Source organism: Macrotis lagotis, chromosome X (genome assembly GCF_037893015.1).
Source record: "Macrotis lagotis isolate mMagLag1 chromosome X, bilby.v1.9.chrom.fasta, whole genome shotgun sequence".
Taxonomy (NCBI): domain Eukaryota; kingdom Metazoa; phylum Chordata; class Mammalia; order Peramelemorphia; family Peramelidae; genus Macrotis; species Macrotis lagotis.
In genome coordinates this window covers 255199969-255217829 of record NC_133666.1, presented here as the reverse complement: position 1 = coordinate 255217829, position 17861 = coordinate 255199969, and the positions used below count along the sequence as shown (strand labels likewise).

The following is a 17861-nucleotide window of genomic DNA, read 5'->3' as shown; positions in this document are numbered from 1 at the left end:
TTACTGAAACTGAAACTTAAATATTTTGGCCACATAATAAGAAGACAGGACAGTGGATAGAGCCATGGCCCTGGAGTCAGGAATACCTGAGTTCAAATCTGGCCTGAGGGACTTAATAATTACCTAGCTGTGTGGCCTTGGGCAAGCCACTGAAACCCATTGCCTTGTAATAACCTTAAGAGAGAGAGAGAGAGAGAGAGAGAGAATTCGAAGATCTAAAAGGGCAATTAAAAGCATACATCAAATGTGCAATAGAATTACATATGGTAAGAGAAATGAAAGCCAAAAAGAGAATGACAACCCCCTCCCCCCCCCAAAAAAAAAGGAACCAGAAGAAGCTGATTTTGGAAAGGCTGTGGGGAAACAGGCTTATGACACACTGCTGATATAGTCAATTGATCCAACTGTCAAGAATATCAGCTTGGGAGGGTGGCTAGGTGGCGCAGTAGCACTGGCCCTGGAGTCAGGAGGACCTGAGTTCAAATCAGTCTCAGACACATAATAATTATGTAACTATGTGACCTTGGGCAAATCACTTAACCCCACTGCCTTGCAAAAAGAAACAACTAAAAACTTTGATATCATGCAGTAAAAGTGAGTAAACTGTCAATACTCTGGCCTAGCAATTTAACATATTCTCCAAGGAAGACAGAAAAAATTAGATAAAATATGAAATACTCATAGCAGCACTCTTGGTGCAACAGACCAAAAATAAAGTGAATATCCATCATTGTGGAATGACTAATCATTCATCATGATATATCAATATATTGTATAGATGTCTGGTAAGAAATTATTAATATAAAACATCCAGAGAAGCAGAGGAAGTTTGTATGAACTGATGCAAAGTGAGATAAGCAGAACCAAAGGAATGCTAGACACAATAACTACAATATTTTTTTTAAATCACTAAAAAGGAAGGGAGTTAAAAAAATTACAGTGATCATTTCTGAGAACCGTTGATAAAACGTACCAACCACCCATACATGTACAGCCTGCACTGGATGGCTTTCTGTCAGGAAGAGAGGCGAGGTAAGAGAAAGAGTGAGAAAAATGTAAAACTCAAAGCCTTGCCAAAAAAAAAAAATGATTGTTGAAAATGGAAAAATAAAATATTTTTTAGAAAAGAGAAAAAATACCAACATCAGAGACAAGGTAATTCAAATGTAGAATGTTGTTCAAATAACATTGTCAGATGTCAGTTTTTGATTAATTCTTCCTTGTTGTGAGGTAGGGTTCTTTCTGGAGGAGGGAAGAAAAGGAAATTTTTTCACAAATGACTGTTTTCAAAAAAATTGTGTTAAAAAAATACAGAGGGGCAGCTAGGTAGCATGGGGCGGCTAGGTGGTGCAGTGGATAGAGCACTGGCCTTGGAGTCAGGAGTACCTGAGTTCAAATCCAGCCTCAGACACTTAATAATTACCTTGCCATGTGGCCTTGGGCAAGCCACTTAACCCCATTGCCTTGCAAAAACTAAAAAAAAAAAAAAATACAGAAATACATTCCTTACATTCTTTATAGCATGGTGCTGACATATAATAAATGTTTAACAAATTCTTTGAATGAATGAATGAATGAATGAATTCCCCTAGTCAGAAGAACTGCCAGAATATTAATTGTCTTCATTGCCCTTACAGATGACTTAAGCCAAAAACTAAAACCTTTGGGTGAAGAAGAACGAGAATTCATTCTGAATTTGAAGAAAAAGGAATGTGAGGAAAAAGGATTTGAATATGATGGAAAAATCAACGCGTGGGATTTGCATTACTACATGACCCAGGCAGAAGAACTCAAGTACTCTATCAACCAAGAGAAGCTCAAGGAGTACTTCCCAATGGAAGTGGTCACTGAAGGTCTCCTGAACATTTATCAAGAAGTATTGGGCCTTTCATTTGAGCAAATGACTGATGCACATGTCTGGAATGAAAGTGTTACTCTCTATACAGTTAAAGATAAAGCTACTGGAGAAGTATTAGGACAATTTTACTTGGACTTATACCCAAGGTAATTCTAGAATTTACTCTTCACTCTGTTGGACTTCTTGAGAGTAATTCTTTTATATCCTTTCCCTTTATTATTTTTTTTTGTAAGGCAATGGGGTTAAGTGACTTTTCCAAGGCCACACTGCTAGGTAATCATTAAGTGTCTGAGGCCTGATTTGAACTCAGGTCCTCCTGACTCCAGGGTCGGTGCTCTATCCACTGCGCCACCTAGCTTCCCTGCCTTTGGTTATTTTTAAATTCACATTGTTGGGGTTCCACTAGTCTTCATTCTGGAATTAATCCTCTCATATTGGTTTTTCAACATGAGTTGCTGCATAACACTAGGAGTTATCAGCTGATCTGTTGTCCTGAGTCTCTCCCATTCTCCGAAAATGTCTGTGAAATCCATAGTAAGTTGATTTCACTCTTCTGTTTTGCTGGTGCAAAAGAGAACACAGTATTCCCAGGTCACTAATTAGCAAAAATTGCTCACACATTTATTCCAAGAGACATTCCATTTGTGTAGTAGAAGGATGAGTGACTATTTGGTCCATTTAGCCACACCTGGGTGAGTAATATCAAAATTGTTTTAGTTGAACCAGTGTCTAAAGTATGAGCAATTTAAGCAATTCTGTTGCTTAAAATAAAACTATTCCAAATTTTAAATTCCAATAGTTAAAATGAGAGATACCAGGAACAAAAAAGTGATGGCTTTTAGAACTCTCTCTCAGGCCCCTTTCCAGTTTCTGGAATGATTATTCTTGCCTATAAGTCTTCCTCATTTTTGTCTTCCAAGATACACTCAATGTAACTCCTTTGCCTAGTATTTAAGGCCCTCCACAATTGGGCTCCTACCCACCTTTATTTCACATAATTCCCCTTCACACTCTCCACATTTCAGACAGACTGGTCCACCAGCTGTTCTCAAATCCTGTACTGTCCCACCTCCATGTGTCTTCACATAGGCTATTCCTTCTGTTTAGAAAACTCTCTTTTCTCATTTTCCTCTTCCTTCAAGACCAAACTTTGGTATTTTCTCCATCTTCCAAATATGCATTCCTAGCTGAAAGTGAGTTATCCTTCTTCAAGTATTCTTAGATTCTTTTAGCTGAAGTTCTCTTTTGCCTTAGTCACAGACATCATACCTATTTGCATGTAGAGCATACCTCTTAGTAGACAAGGACTCCTTGAGACCAGGGACTGTTATTTTTTTTTTTCCTTCATCTCCCTCAGAGCCAGCATAGTGCTATATATACCATGGATACCTTATCAGTTTGCTGAATTGAATTGTATACTCAGAGAATAAGCACTTAGTCACTTTTTTTAATTTTGGCCTTAGCTATGACTGTAATTACCTTTTGTAGGAGTAGAGAAAACTTGGGGATGAATATTAGGAGATGAATAAAGTGACTTTCAGCCACTTTACTGTTCTCTTCATAAGGATACCCTTTCAGTCTAGAATCTAGATAAATGACTCCTGCTTAGTTTCTTTTGTTCAGTTGTCTCAATAAGAACCACCCAGAATAACTCAAGACAGACCAACTCCTTGTTAACTGTAGTAGCTTCAGCAGACAAGTGCCAGAAAGTGATGGGAGACACTAGGAAGGTAGAGACAAAACAAAGACAAAAAGGAAAAACATAAACCTGAGTGCTTTTAGTTATCCAAGGAAAGGGAAATCAAAGCCAGCCCTATGGCTTTCATTAGGTGACCTGCAGCTTTGAAGTTACCATCCTTGATACTGCCTCTCCAAGGAGAGATGAGTTTGTGCTTTATTGGGTTCTTTTCCCAGGCCTAGGTAGAATATTCTGTTTCAGAAGAGACAGTTCCATTTATAAATTGACTACTTTTGTTAGTATGAGTTCTTCCATTTTTGAATCAAATTGTTTGTGGTCCAGTCTAGAATTGGATACCAGCCTAAGAGAGGAAGTAACCATTTGTATAGAATGAAAACTGCCTTTGACTTCAAATTGATTTTTATCTCTGTGTCTAATTACAAAAGCTGAATTGGTGCTATCCTTAGAAATGACCAGAAGAATTTGGGTGGTCAAATGTGCCAGAGCAGGATAATTTTCATTCTAAGTCATATTCCCAATAAAGTGAGTTTTGATTATATAACTTGAAGGAGGTGTTTTTAACACTTTTACAGTCTGAATGCAGATCAGATCATACTTATTTTTAATTTTTCATGTTTTTTTTCCTTTTGGACTATTTCTTCTCTTACAATATGACTAATATGGAAATATGTTTTACATAATTTAATATATATGTATATATATGTGAGTATATATATATGTGAGTATATATATATATATATATATATATATATATATATATATATGTATGTATATACTGCTTAAAAATTCTTACCTTTTAAGGGAAGAGAGAGAAAAGAGGGAGAAAATTTGGAACTCAAAAACTTTTTCTAAATGAATGTTAAAAATTGACTTTATATGTTGTTGGAAAAAATATTATTTAAAAAACCACTTTCACAAAAATCCCAAACTACCTTGCTTTCCACATCCTATATCATACATGCTATAGTGGCTGATGGTTGTTTGTAAGAGTTCTCAACCTGTAAATCATAAACACTTAATATACATCTTCTGAGCTGTTGATGTGTTTCTATGTCTCTTTAACTCAGAGAAGGAAAGTATGGACATGCAGCCTGCTTTGGCCTCCAGCCAGGCTGTCTCTTACCTGATGGTAGCCGGATGATGTCTGTAGCCGCGCTGGTAGTCAATTTCTCTCAGCCTGTTGCAGGCCGCCCCTCCCTGCTGAGGCATGATGAAGTGAGGACCTACTTCCACGAGTTTGGTCATGTCATGCATCAGATATGTGCACAGGTAAGGGACTTTTTGAAATCTTTTATTCCAAAAAAGTCCTTTTGTTGCTACTGCTTTGTTCCAGATTGAGTGTTCTTTTTCTTCTCTGGACTGATATCATATTTTGTTGCCTAAAATCCCTTTATTTCCCCAAGAAACCCTGTTTAGAGGTTTTTTTGCCATCATTCTATAACAGTACAAGGATATAACCCTTTTTTTCCCTTTTCTCTTTTTTTGGGGGGGGGCAGCAAGGCAATGTGGGATTAAGTGACTTACCCAAGGTCACACAGGTAGGTAATTATTAAGTGTCTGAGGTTATATTTGAACTCAGATCCTCCTCTCTCCAGGCCTGTGCTCTATTTACTGAGCTACCTAGATGCCCCTCCTTTTCTTAATTTTTTTCATTTAATAATGATATATATGTGTGTGTGTGTGTGTGTGTGTGTGTGTATACCCCCTCATGCAAAATAGCAAAACTGTTTTTGTTTTATTTAAAAAAAGTAGAACCAAGCAAAACAAATCTCCACTTTGGTCAAAGATATAAAAGTGTGTTTCATTCTACATATTGAGTCCACCATAAACCCTATGAAATCACACTTGGTCTTTGTATTGGTCAAAGATCTTAGAATAAAGTTACATAACCTTTGACTCATGTGTCTCCTTGTTATAACATCCTACTTCAGGGGCATAAGCCATTGATGAATAAACCTAAGAAGGTTCAGCTAATGGAAAGAGAAATGGAAAGAAAGCAAATTTCTACAGTTTAAGGCAGGTTTGGTGCTATATACTGGCTTCTATTTTATTTCTATTCTTACCTGTAAGACCTTGAGCTAGACTTCACAGATTACCTAAGATTTGATCCTTTTTTTGTGCTTATTAATCTTCAGTTTTATATTATCTTTCCTGGAGAACTCTATTTTTTTAAAAAAAAAGGCAAAATGATGCAACTTACATGTATTCAAAACCAAATCATAATAATTATCCCTCTCCCCTTTCTGAAAAAAATTCAGAATACGTGAAATATTCAACCCAAAGTACCTGAATAGCTGTTTCGTGGTACTAATGAGCTATATTTCAATAGTTCTTCCATAGTGACCCACTCAGCAGCTTATTTTGCCTCCCTATCAGCACATCTAAAAATATGAATCCATAACAGACTGAAGGAGGAGGACAAGGTTAGTTGTGACCCAAGCAGTAGAAACATAAGACATGAGAGAAAAATATCCTACCCTGATTTCCAAAAGACAAAGGCCTCCTGAGGCCTTTCATAGGTATAAGGGGTTCTAGAACTATGACATTGAAGACTCTCTTGGGAGCTCAGAAAAGAAAAAAGAGATTTGTTTTCTGAAGTTGAGGGGAGTGAAAATCAAGAAATGTAGAGGAACAGATTTTCAGCGAAGAGAAAAGGACTGGTTCAGTGTATCTTGGCAATCCTCTATAAACAGCTTAGGTTCTACAGATAGTGGACTGCCCATTCAAGAACAAAACAAGTAATAGCCTCTCCTTGATATATTTTGTAATTTTATATAAACTAATTCTGCTGCTTGGGAAGGTTAGGTAGTCAAGTTCTTACTGGTTTTCAACTATAGATTGTTGCTGGGGCCCTTTCAGATCTCTGATTCTGTAGAAGTAGTGGGCTAACCTTAGGTGAAGCAAGCATGGTGGTTTGTAGCTTGGGTACTTTCTTATGGTTTGGAGAATTCTTGCAAAGATATTTTGGAAACCAAGGTGGGTTTCTTTCACTGAAACAATAACAATTTTCAAGTATTTTCAGTGGTTGTAAAAAAAGATCCCAGTAATAATTATAGCTAGTACTTTAAGATTTTTCTACATATGTCATTTCATTTGATCCCTCCCACAATCATAGGAGATAACTATTATTATTTTTCCCATTTTTAGATGAAGAAACTGAGGCAGAGAGAGATAGAATGATTTGTTCAGGATTGCACAGCAACTTTGTGTCTGAAGCAGTATTTGAACATGCATCTTTCTGATTCCGTGTCTATCACTTTTTCCACTACATCACTTAACTGCCTTATATGGTTTTTTACCTTAACCACATTATGGATATCATAAAGGTCTATAATCCTTCAATACTTATTTAATTTTTCTTGGTAGTTTGTTAAATTAACTTTGTCTTTGTGCCAGCTTCTTTTTTTTTTTTTTTTTTTTTGGTCCTTAGCTTTTCTTTTTCTTTTTAAAAATATTTACGCTCACAATCATTTATCATTCTTTCTTTCCACTGGTTCCTCAATTGGACAACACTACCACCACAAAAAAAAGTAAAAATCAAAACTCCCATAAAAAGCATGCATAGTCCAGCAAAACAAATTCCTATATTGACCATATCTAAAAATATATATGTCTTGTTTTGCATTTTCAGTCCATTTCCTATTTTTTTTCTTTTTTTTTTTTTAGGTTTTTTGCAAGGCAAATGGGGTTAAGTGGCTTGCCCAAGGCCACACAGCTAGGTAATTATTAAGTGTCTGAGACCGGATTTGAACCCAGGTACTCCTGACTCCAGGGCCGGTGCTTTATCCACTGCGCCACCTACCCGCCCCTGCTCATGATCTCTTACAGAATTTCAGTGTTCCGATTATATTTACATAACATTCTTGTTCAGTTGTGGAATGCTATTTTGCCATAAGAAATGATGAAAGGAGTAATTTCAGAGGAAACTGGGAGGTCTCTATGAATTGACACAGAGTGGAGTGAGCAGAACTAGTAAATCAATTTATAGTGATAAAATTATAGAGACAAAACAGCTTTGAAAGACTTTAGAACTCTGATCATAACAATGATAAACCAGGAATCTGGAGGATTGAGGATGAAATTTATCACATTCTTTCTACAAAATAGGAAATGGGGGGCAGCTAGGTGGCGCAGTGGATAAAGCACCGGCCCTGGATTCAGGAGTACCTGGGTTCAAATCCGGTCTCAGACACTTAATAATTACCTAGCTGTGTGGCCTTGGGCAAGCCACTTAACCCCATCTGCCTTGCAAAAAAAAAAACAACCTAAAAAAAAGAGATCATGATCAGGCAGATTTCAGAAAAACCTAAAAAGACTTATGAACTGATGCTGAGTAAAATGAATAGAACCAGGAGAATAATATACATCTTAACAGCAGCATTGTGTGATGATCAATTATGATAGATTTAGCTCTTCTCAACAACCCCATGACCAGTGAGAATTCTCTCAATAGACTTGTGATGGAAAGTGCTATCCACATCCAGGGAAAGAGCTATAGAATCTAAATGCAGACCAAAGCATACTATTTTAACTTTATAAAATTTGTTATTTTTCCTTTCTCATGATTTTTCCCCTTTTGTTCTGATTCTTTTTTCACAACATGATTAATATGGAAATATACTTAACATGATTGTACATGTATAGCCTAAATCAGTCACTTGCTGTCTTGGGGGAGGGTGGAGGAAAGGGGATGGAGAGAGAAAAATATGGAACTCACAATCTTACAAAAAATGAATATTGGAAATTATCTTTACATATAATTGGAAAAAAGAAAACCAAATTTTTTTTTAATTTTTAAAAAATAGCATTCCATTTTATTTATACTTCCCAATTTATTTAGGGCTACTCTTAGATTCTAGTTTTTTGCTTCTACCAAAAGCCCAGCTGCTTCAATATTGAAAATTATATTTTTTACTACATTTAAAATCAGTGAAGTCAGTTATTTTGCAAAACTTTTTCTTCTTCCTTTTTTCTTCTTTATTTTAAAGGATAGCTTTCTAGGAGATGATAAGAGTAGGGATTACACAGAAAGGGAAAAGTGGGTGTTAGATAAGAGTCAATAGAAAATTGTTTTTAAAATTACGTACTTAGTACTATGATATTTCGTATCTGATCAACTCCTGTCTCATCAGCAAAACTGAGAACAATTCATTTCCTAGGTTTGAATCTCTTCTTTATAGTAAGTTTTGCATGACCTCATTAATTCACTCAAATGAATCACACCCTGCAGAACAAGGTTTTAATACATTACCTTGATTGGTTAAACTTCTTGTAAGATTATCTCTGAATAGCTATTTATAATTTCTTATTTGCTTGGCTCTTCGTCCTTTCAAGTGTTCCCATAGTACACAGAGACTTTCAGATATATTTAAAGAATAATAATTGAAGCCAGTGTTTAATGGATTTTCTCAAGTTATTGATAGGACCTATCAAGATTTAGCTGCATAACAATTTCAAGGTTCTTTTTTTTTCCCCCCTAAACAACACAGTGGTGCTTTGGCATCATTTCTACATATAGGAATAGCCTGTCTTGACTGTCTGGGAAAGACAGTGAATAAATAGCTTGCAACACACATTCAGAAGATTAGCCTGAGAGATGGTAGTTCAGTGGATGAATCCTCCACCACAGCTGTTTGGAGATTTTTAGCCCGTTGGTCTTGTCTTAGGGTTGTTTAAATGTGTTGGCAGGACAGGCCAGTTTTCAGATATGTGGCAGTTCTAGTTCAGTGTTTCAGAGTTAAATAGTTAGTAAACGTATTTCATCAGTATTTCCTTGTGTTGGCACTATTATTAAGTCTTTTGGAAGATAATAATCAAAGGGTAGAATGTACTGGTTCATGGCCTTGTTGTGTTTGGGCTCTCAGTAATCACTGGCATTTTAAAGTCTTTTGCCTTCCTCTATGATCATGAATAGTACAAGAGAGAAGTGTTTTGCTTTTTTTTTAACCAACCTCCACTCTGATTTCAGTGTTTGTGTGTTGTTGTTTTTTTTAATTAAAGATCTTATTTTATTTTGAGTTTTACAATTTTTCTCCCAATGTTACTTCATTCCCCATCCCCCCACAGAAAACAATTTGTCACTCTTTACGTAGTTTCCATATTGTACATTGATCCAAATTGAATTTGATGAGAGTGAAATCATATCCTTAAGGAAGAAACATAAAGTATAAGAAATAACAATATCGTGGGGCGGCTAGGTGTGCAGTGGATAAAGCACCAGCCCTGGAGTCAGGAGTACCTGGGTTCAAATCTGGTCTCAGACACTTAATAATTACCTAGCTGTTTGGCCTTGGGCAAGCCACTTAACCCCATTGCCTTGCAAAAACCTAAAAAAAACCCAAAACATGTTAGTCATGAGCATTTATTAATTGCCTACCATATTCTAGGCACTGTGATAAGCACCAAGTATGCAAAGAAAGGCAGAAGACAATCCCTGCCCTCAAAAAAAAGTAACAATCTAATGGGGGAGACAACATGTAAACCATTATTTGTGAACAGGATAAATTGGAAATATTCAACCAAGGGAGGGCACTAAAATTAAAGGAGATCTAGAAAAAAGGATGTTAAAATATTCTTTTAATTATCTTTGTGTATGTGTTCAGTAGTATTTTGGTCATATCCAACACTTCACAACCCCACTGGAGTGGTTTGTTATTTTCTTTTCTAGTTCATTTTGTAGATAAAAAAAAACTGAGGCAAACCAGGTTAAGTGACTTGCCCAGGGTCACACAGCTATTAAGTGTCTGAGGCCAATTTGAACTCAGGTCTTTCTGATTCCAGACTGGGAGCTTTATCCACTGTGCTATCTAGCTGTCCTGTCTTTATTTACCTTATGTTTACTTGTGTACCTGCCACCTCAACCCTTCAATTAGATTGTAAATTCTTGCTTTTGTATCCTTTTGCAAACTTGTTTTAAGTTAGCACTTAATAAATGTGTTGACTAATAAATATGTCACCCAAAGTGTCTACTTCAGCTGCTACCCTTGCTCACCTCTTTTTTATCTGGCTCTTGTCCTTGTCACCCTTTGCCTGCAAATATTGCCTCCTATTTGGTCTTCCTCCCTCAAAAGTGTCTCCTAACTCCAATCCATATCTGACAAAGCTGCCAAAGATATTTTACTTGAAGTGCAGGTCTGACCACGTCACCCTCCACCTCAGGCAACATCCTATTACCTGAAATCACCTCCAGGCTCAAATATAAAATCCTCTGAATGACATTTAAAGTTCTTCACAGCCTGACTCCTTCCTCCCTTTACAGTCTTTTTATACATCTCTTCCCTCCTTATCCTCACTGGTTCAGCCATATTGGTCAAAGTGACATTCTTCAAACAAAATGGTACCATCTCCCATCTCCATGCCTTTCTAGTCTCTGTTCCCCACCCCATACATTCCAGGACAGGTCCTGGAATGTCCTTCTCCCACTTTGCTTCCAACTCTTAAATTCCTCAGCTTGCTTCAAGATACAACTTAAACACTATTTTCTATATGAAACCTTTCCCATTTCCCTAAATTCCTCTGTCATTCCTTTCCAAACTACCTTTTATTCATTTTCTTAACATTCTATACTATTTACAATTTACATATTCTCTTTTCCACTAAAAATGTAAGCTGCTTGAGGACAGGAACTATTTCACTTGTCTTTGTACCTCCAGTACTCATCATAATACCTAGCATTTAGGATGTTTTTTAAAATGCTTACTTATTGGTTGTTTGTATTGAATTGAAGGATAAATATGTGGTATTTGTAAAACTGCATCAAAATAAGCTGCAAAATGTTCATATGGGGGATTAGGTGGAAAAGGGATATAAAATACAATTATCTTGAGATCTGGATCTTTGTTTTTTAACATTCTGGTGACTGTATTTCACAATTCATAATAGGTTTCCTTTGTAATCTAGTGTATTTTATTTTATGAATTTAAAATCATTATTCTTAGAAGAATACTGTGTGAAAAAAGGGTCCATGATACAAAAAGAAATGAGGAATCCTTGCTTTAGAATGGAAGAACTATAGATAATGCCACACACTTGACATGGTTCTTTCTTGTCTGGGGATCTCTAGGGACCTCGTGTTGATAATGTTCTTTTGTCTGTGCACCAGAAGCATGTTGGGAGATCACAGGAAGACAAGAGTAAATTAACATAGGTAGTAACCAAGATCTAGACAGGGATCCATCCCCAAAGTCTAGAAACAGGTTGGCACTTTAGGGATGCTGAAATGCCAAAGGACAGAATTGTCATCTGCATTTGGGTCTGCAGGGGTTGGTAAACTAGGGAGGTGAAGGGGTTTCTGTGGTTTCTTTCTTTTTTTTTTTACAGCCCTCAAGCAAAAATCAGTTTTTTACATTTTTAAATTCTTTAGTTTAAATTAATTCTTTATTTAAAACTGTTCTTTGCTAGAGGGCTATACAAAAATAGACCTCTAGTTTGCCAACCCCTGGATATAATAACAAAAATTTTATAGTTGAGCTCATCCAAAAGACATTTTCAATTTTGATTTTATACGTTTGCTACTGAAGATACTACTTTTAAAACCTTATTTTAGGGGCGGCTAGGTGGCAGAGTGAATAAAGCACCGGCCCTGGAGTCAGGAGTACCTGGGTTCAAATCCAGTCTCAGACACTTAATAATTACCTAGCTGTGTGGCCTTGGGCAAGCCACTTAACCCCGTTTGCCTTGCAAAAAAACCTAAAAAAAAACCCCAAAAACCAAAAAAAACCCTTATGGGGGAGGGGGTCATCACCACCCCTTCTGCCCCTTCCCCTCCCATACACACACACACACACACACACACACACACACACACACACACACAGCTCTATATTCTAGCTAAGCTTTAGCAGTTTTATTGTCTTTCTTTTCCTTATTTCTTATATTGGCAAGAGCTTTACTCTCAGGGTTGGGACTTAACCTGCTGACTTCTCATGCAACATATGTCCCCAGTGAACCCTCACCTTTTTGTATAAAAAAAATTTAAAAGGCAGAAGTCTGCTTACTAATGAGAAACACCTTGGATACAGCAGGTAAACGACCACATAGAAAGTCCAAAAGACCTGAGTTCAAATCCTGATGCAGAAACTCACTTGCTCTGTGACAGTTTCCAATTCACTTAGTCTTTCAGAACCTTGGTTTCCCTTCTGTTAAATGAATATTTTAATTCATATAACACCTACCTCAGGGGATTGTTGACAAGCATATTGAGATAATATGTGAAAAGCATGTTGCAAACTTTAAAACATTTTATAACTGTCTATTATTGTTATTAGAATTACTCTTTCTGAAGCAAAAACAGAAAAGATAGGATGAGTATTAAAAGCAAGAATATTTATTTGTTTTGCATGACTTCCTATGTATTGGAGATCTTATTTCTTACCTTCTTAATGGATAGGGCAGGGATGAAGGGAGAGTGTTCTGAACTGAAAATAAGAATTAAAAATAAATTAAAATGAAGGTAAATGAACAAATTAGAAAGAAAATTTAGTCAGGGCTTTTCCCCAACCTGCAATGAGGCAGGAGAAGAGAGCCCTTGAAAGGAACCCACCTCAACTCCAGGCAATCTACTGGATTTCTGGCCGATTAAAACTATTATTTCTATTGCCCTTTGCTATCATTTAAATGTCAGGCTAATGAGGTGAGGTTAATAAAGGTCATTTTTTTAAAAATACCTCATTACTCAAAATTGAATAATAATTTACTGATATCCATCTGTTAAGGAGGAGATAGAAATGAGAAGCACAATGTCAATAAGGAAGTACTCTGATGTAAGTAACCAGGGAGGAGAGAACTGACCTAGGAATTTATGTCTCCAACATTCCAATTTCCTTTTGCCCCAGACCCCAGGTAACAAATGTATGTGTCATTTCATACATATACAAAATAGAGATGATGAAACTGGCCTATTTGAATTGCAGGAATGTTGTGTAGATAACAATAATAATTTTCCTTTATATACATATGTGTATATATATACATACATACATGTGTGTGTGTTTGTATATCACACACACACACACACAACACATCCCTCAAAGGATTACAAAATGCCTTTCCCACAACAATCCTGTAAGAAGGGCAATTAATAAATAACATAAAATTCCGATTCATATTCTTATTGCTATTATTACTCCAAGTGATTGATAGGAATGCAGGTTGCTTGGGAAAAGAGCCATTGGTATTTCAGCTTTCTCTTTCAGCTGTTCCTTTTCTTTGACTGGATTTATTCCCTCTGAGGACTTCTCCATATTCTTTGAATCTGACTATAGATTTTTCAGGTCAGGAAGTGGAGCAACTTGGCTTAGGAATCAATAATGTGGATAACCCAGAACAACCAAGGTCAAGGCTCATGGGGCCAGTTCTTTTGGCAAATAAAGTACCATCATTGATTTCAGCAGTCTCCATCTCTCTTAGGGTTCTGGCTTAGGAAAATAACCCTTAGGTGGGACTACTAAAAACAGGTTTCATAATTAGGAAGACAAACCAGGTGACTTTGTTTTTAAGTAAAACCAAGTTGTTGCTGAGAATTTTCAGTGGTTTAATTCATACAAGGTTTACTTTGGCATACTCCTAATGTATGAGTTGGCAAGTTAATCTCTATAGTATCAAGTCATCTGTTGTAGGACCTGCTGGAATGTAAGAGCTCTTAATGAAGTATATTTTGAGCATCCTATTATCAATTGAAAAGAATAATGGCAAAAAATCTGGATTTCAGGAAACCTTTCTCCCCTCCAGGATTTTGTTTTTTTTAGGTTTTTGCAAGGCAAATGGGGTTAAGTGGCTTGCCCAAGGCCACACAGCTAGGTAATTGTTAAGTGTCTAAGACTGGATTTGAACTCAAGTCCTCCTGACTCCAGGGCCGGTGCTCTATCCACTGTGCCACCTAGCTGCCCTCCCTCAAGGATTTTTAATTGGAGTTCATGCTTGCATTGTTTTCCAGGCATTTCATGTCAGAATATTTCCTGCAGCAATAGGACTTGGTAACTTTTGGGGTTGCTGCCTGCCTGGGTGCTGATTCAATGGATTACTCTATTTGTTTTGTAGGACATTGAATCTATTTTTAAATTACTGTCGTATCTCTGGAATGCTTGTTGGCATTGTTGACTAATTCTCGGACCCAGTTTGCTCCAACACCCTACAATTTTTCACAACGAGGAGAAGTAAGAACTATAGGAAGGATTTAAGGAGTGTAGGGATGAGTCAGCTGGAAAACTGAACTTGCCCAAGTACCAGCACAGTAAATAAATTCGGAAACTACTTTGCACCCACAGAGAAAGCTGCTTCTTTCCCCTGCCGCCAGTCCCCAAATGTAGGGCTGGCTCCATTCTGTGGAGGGGTTGCCAGCCTCTGCTGGGACTAACTCTTTCCCATCTCTGGATTTTGTTGTTGCTTTTGTTTTGCCGGGGTCACATACCAGTAACAGCTAACTATGAATTCTTGTCTGTTTGCTGGAAATGGAGCCTTTGAAATTTGCTGGGTCTGTTCTGCTTTTATTTGAAAAATATATTCAAATGAACTTGCCTTGAGGGCACACAAAGAAGCAGCAGGACAGGGGGACTGACTTGTTGGGAAATTAGTGAGTGATGGATCTATTTTTAGGCTCTCCTCCCTCAGAATATTTCCTTTTATTCCTTAGGAGAGACATTGTTGATCTGTTCATTCACTGGCTGTATAGCCCCCCCCCTCCACCTACAGAACAGCTTATGGACAGAATAAGCCTTCTCTTCTCTACCAGTATGACTTCAACATTCCAGTGGTTCTTTTCTTGCATTTTAGTTCTTTCTTGTTAGATATTTATTCAACCTTTCTCAGAGGACTGAAACACCCAGTCTTTGTTCTTTGTGGTTGATGGGTTTCCCCCCTCCCAAGCAAAACATTTTAAAATGATTTGCATAGACCTGATATGCATGTCAGCTATCCAATCTCAAGCCTGCATTTTTTTTCTAAAACATTAGGTATTGTCATATGATACTAGAATGTTACCTTTATTTTAGGCAGTAGTATTTCTTTTAATATTACAATCTTCAGGGGCGGCTAGGTGGCACAGTGGAAAGAGCACTGGCCCTAGAGTCAGGAGTACCTGAGTTCAAATCCAGCCTCAGACACTTAATAATTACCTAGCTGTGTGACCCCGGTAAGTCACTTAACCCCATTTGCCTTGCAAAAAAAAAAAAACCCAAATAAATAAATAAATAAATAAATAAATAGAAACAAATAAAATACTTCAGGGGTTTGCTTGCTTCAGTCACATATTAAGCAATTGTTTATTAATGACTAGCACTAGACTGAGGATTCAGATAAAAAGTTAGAGATTTACTTCCTAAAAGAGCTTGCTTTCTTTTGTGACAATACAACTTGGTCACAGATCAGTTAACCGGCAGACATTTATTAAGTGACTACTGTGTACTTAAAGGGGATTTAATTATAATGAGTGAACCAATCTGTATTGTCTAGGAGTTTATATCCAGATAAGTAAATAAAAAAGTATTTAAACATTTTTAAATTTATTTTATTTTTAAAAGATAATTGTAATGTAAAGACTAACAGACTGCCTTCTGTGGGGGTGGGAAGGGGAAGCAAGATGTGGGGAAATTGTAAAATTCAAAATAAAATCTTTTTTAAAAAAAAGATAATTGTACATGAAAAATGCAAATCTATTACATAACACTTGCTTTACCTTTTAAATATATAATAAAGTTATGGTGTAAGTATTTTTTTTCTTCCTTCTCCTTCCCCCCAGAGAGTAGAAACAAATATGTAAACATATGTCAAATCATTCTATACATACTTCTATTTATCCTTTCTGTCTCTCGTGTACAGGCAACAGCAGGTGCACCATCGTGGCCTATGTACAAAATGTATGACTGGGGAAAATAGTGTAATCAACTTGGAAAGATAGATGGAGCCAGATTGTAAAAGACTTTAAATGCCAGGCAAAAGAGTTTGTATTTTTGTATCTAGGTAACATGAAGTCAGTAAAGTTTCTCTTGCAAGGGAATAATGTTGTCAGACCTGTCCTTTAGAAATAGGAATTTAGCCCCATTTATTAAGCATTTGGCATGAGCCATACACTATACTAAGCCCTAGAAAATACAAAGAAAGGAAAAAATAGTACCTGCTCTCAAGGAGAATAGATTCTACTCTATTTGATGTGATCTGACAAAAGCCTCCTTCAAAAGTTGGGATCTGTCTTTGATTGTGTCCTTCACTTGAAAAGACCATGACATCATGGAGGTGATGCCATGACATGCACATGAATTGGATTTGAGAAAGGGTATGCTGTGCTAAGTCACCAGTCTCACTTTCTCCTTCAGAGCCATCTGGGCCCAGTGGCCAGGTATGAATCAGGACACCTGGAGATGGCCCTGGATGTGAGACAGTCAGGGTTAAGTAACTTTCCCAAGGTCACACAGCTACTGAGTCATATATCTGAGGCTGGATTCAAACTCTTGTCCTCCTGTCTCCAAGGTCAGTGCTCTATCCATTGTATCACCTAACTGCCCAGAATCTATCTTTAATCAAGCCCTGGAGAGGCAGTTAGGTGGCACAGTAGATAGAGCATCTTCCTTGGAGTTAGGAGGACCTGAGTTCGAATCCAAGCTCAGATACTTAATTACCTAGTTAGTGTGGTCTTTGGCAAGGCACTTAGCCCCATTGCCTTGGGAAAAAAACCCAAACAATCTAGCTCTGGAAAGCTAAGAGACTAAGTAAGGGGAGGAGACAGTTTCAGGTATAGAGGACAACCAGCCAAAAGGCATGAAGATAGGAGAGATGGAGAGTCACATTCTCCTAACAGTGAGATGTTGTTGTTGCTGTTGCTATTGCTATTGCTGTTGCTGTTGCTGTTCTGTCTCCTCTGATTCTTCATGACCCTTTGGGATTTTCTTGGCAAAGATACTGGGAGTGGTTTGCCATTTCTTTGTCTAACACATTTTACAGATGAGGAAACAGAGGCAAACAGGGTTAAGTGACTTACTCAGGGTCATACAGTTTGAGGTGTAATTTGAACTCGTGTCTTCCTGACTCCAGACCCAGGGCTCTATCTACTTGTGCCACCCAGTTGCCCAATTCAAGCAAACCACAGTAAATAGATAGTAGAGTAGGAGAAAAGGAGTTATGTGTAAGACTGGAAAGTTAAGAAAAGGTCACATTATGATCTTCAAAGGACAAAAGGAGGGGGTTCCATATTTGTGATAGAGATAATTGCTTTTTTTTAATGGATTAATAACTGAGGCAAATAGGATTAAGTGACTTGGCCAGGGTCAGTCTAAGAATTGTCTGAAGCCAGATTTGGATTCAAGAGGATGAGTC

General features: G+C 37.1%; 1 protein-coding gene across 2 annotated transcripts in view; it reads left to right on the top strand.

Annotated features, from left to right (window-relative positions):
• NLN (neurolysin) overlaps positions 1–17861 on the top strand; it is a 145137-nt gene that overhangs the window by 76620 nt on the left and 50656 nt on the right. For both annotated transcript variants that reach the window (XM_074207493.1, XM_074207494.1), the window contains exons 8-9: positions 1638–2004; positions 4625–4826. In XM_074207493.1, the coding sequence (XP_074063594.1) occupies positions 1638–2004; positions 4625–4826 (569 nt within the window). The remainder of the gene's footprint in view (positions 1–1637; positions 2005–4624; positions 4827–17861) is intronic.